General features: G+C 42.8%; 1 protein-coding gene across 1 annotated transcript; it reads left to right on the top strand.

Moving 5' to 3' along the window:
- The first annotated feature begins 679 nt into the window (after window positions 1-679).
- Window positions 680-1,887, top strand: LOC127135815 (eukaryotic translation initiation factor 4 gamma-like). Its single transcript, XM_051062450.1, has 3 exons — window positions 680-914; window positions 1,121-1,536; window positions 1,645-1,887. The coding sequence occupies exons 1-3, from the start codon at window positions 680-682 to the stop codon at window positions 1,885-1,887; spliced, it is 894 nt and encodes a 297-aa protein (XP_050918407.1).
- Window positions 1,888-2,203: the final 316 nt, after the last annotated feature.

Here is a 2,203-nt window from a genome sequence, read left to right as displayed (position 1 = left end):
TGTCTACTCCTTCCTCGTTAAGTAATTCTGGAGATTTGCATACTGCGACGACCACTATATTGTTTCCTACTTCCTGGGAGTCAAAATGGTCACCACAGAAAAGTCCATAGCCAAGCTTCTGGACATGGAGAGAACTGGGGGCAGAAGGATCTATAATATCAATCCTAGGGAAAAATACATTTCTCAGGAGATGGTCCCCACAATTTTTAAACAGAATCCAAAAGGGAAAACCTCTAAGAACAAGGAACTTCACCAGAATCTAAGGGTCTGGATGAAGATTATTCTGGGCACCATCCACCATCGTCCAACTTCAAATTCATATGACTACATCAATATGGATTATAAGTGTATCTTGTATTACATCCACGAGGGATTAAAGTTGAATTCTCCCTCTTTTCTATTCAAGTATCGGAGGGATTCAACCAGAGATACAAGAAACCACATGAAGCCCAGAAGATGCATACCTCTGGGAAGGCTCATCACTGATGTCCTGATAGAAAGTGGGATGGTGGACCATCTGATCTCCATCAACATGATGGAAGACGTAATTGTGGATGTTAGAAAGACTCTGAATGGCAGAAATCTGAAGAGCATGGGGGTCATTGGCAGAGTCTTAGTCAAACCCATTATGGACACCTCTTGGGATGCTCTAAAGGATTAGAAGAAGATACCTCATCCAATGAACCTTTTCTCCAAGATAGATCCCCTAGAGGTTATTGCTCATTACCTTCAAGACCAGGCGTCTCAAGGTATCGATATCTCAGATTTCTCTGTGGGTTGGCTACTAGAATATCCACCCAACTTCATGAAGAGGATGAGAGAGCCCTCTGAGAGGAAGTCGAAGAAGAAGACTTTGAAGTTGGGAGAACCTTCAGTAACCAGAACGCCTGTGCCTCTGGACTCTTTTACCTCAAGTAAGTCTTATCTCCCTAAAGCTCATTTAACTTATGGTTTAAAGAAAATATCTTCATCTCTACCTTAACCATCCTCTACCTATACTCCTTCTGAACCCACTATCTCCATCCCCACTCCCTCTGAACATCACAACTCTGAAACAAACACTTCCTCACCCCTCTACAATAATTTGACCTCACCACCACAACACTTCCTGTATCTGAAGCCTTACTTCTTAATGAACCCATTTCACCTCCCTCTTCAACTCCCTCATCTCCACCATACTACGACCTTTCCTCTGACGCTGATCAGCCAAATACTCCTGACCCTTCATCTCCAACCTTGGCTCAACTCCAAGACACATCAACCTCTGAACAGACCTTGTCTGTCCCAGAAACCTATGAACCTACACCATCTTTATCCGCACCTTCTTCAGCACCCTCATTAACCCTACCAACTTCTGAACCTCCCACTGAACCTTTTGATACCACCCCAATTCCCTCTAACCCCATTAATCCAACATCTGAACCCGAACCAACCTTCCTAACCCTGGAAGAGTCATTTGCTTTATTTTCAGAATGCTCAATTGTGAAGCTCAGAACACTGTCTGAACAATCCAGTCTAAGTGATAATCCTTCTGAAGTAAAGACTCACTAGAATGGATTTCTCAGATGGATGACATCTGAGGTCTTCAAGTTGAAGGGACTCTCTGAATAAGTCAGAAATGACTATATCAGAAGTGTTGAGAAGAGACTAAAGGCACGTCTGGCCAAGGAAGTTGAAGAGAAAGCACGCCGAGAAGCTGAAGAAAAGGCTAGGCTGGAAGCTGAAGAGAAGGCGAGAAAGGAAGCCGAAGAAAAAGTTGTCGCTTCTGCTAAAGCTGATGCTGAAGAAGCATCACACATTGCTGCAGAGGAAGCTGCTAAGTCTACTGAAGTTGCTCTGACTCGAGGTGAGTCATCAACATCTGACATCACTATGTTGGTGCTCTAGACTATGGAAAAACTTCAGAAGGAACAACAACTTGTGAGAGCCAGACTCGACAAGCAAGATTCAGTTAACTCCAACATCCATAATCTTCTCACCCAACTGCTTTAGAGGAGGCCTCCTTCTCCTAACCCGTAGGCACCTTAGGCTTTCTGTTTTGTGTTTTCTTTTAAGTGTTTTGGCCTCTATGTTTGTTTTTTCTTCTTTGTACTTCTCTCAGATTATCTTATTGAAATTTTGTGTTGCTCTATATGTTTTGTTTTTCTCTATTATGTTCTTTTTGAGTCTGACAAAAAGGGGGAGAAATAGATGAACAACCTTC

Source organism: Lathyrus oleraceus, chromosome 4 (assembly GCF_024323335.1).
Source record: "Lathyrus oleraceus cultivar Zhongwan6 chromosome 4, CAAS_Psat_ZW6_1.0, whole genome shotgun sequence".
Lineage (NCBI taxonomy): Eukaryota > Viridiplantae > Streptophyta > Magnoliopsida > Fabales > Fabaceae > Lathyrus > Lathyrus oleraceus.
The sequence above is the reverse complement of the archived record's forward strand: the minus strand, read 5'-3'. Positions and strand labels throughout refer to the sequence as shown.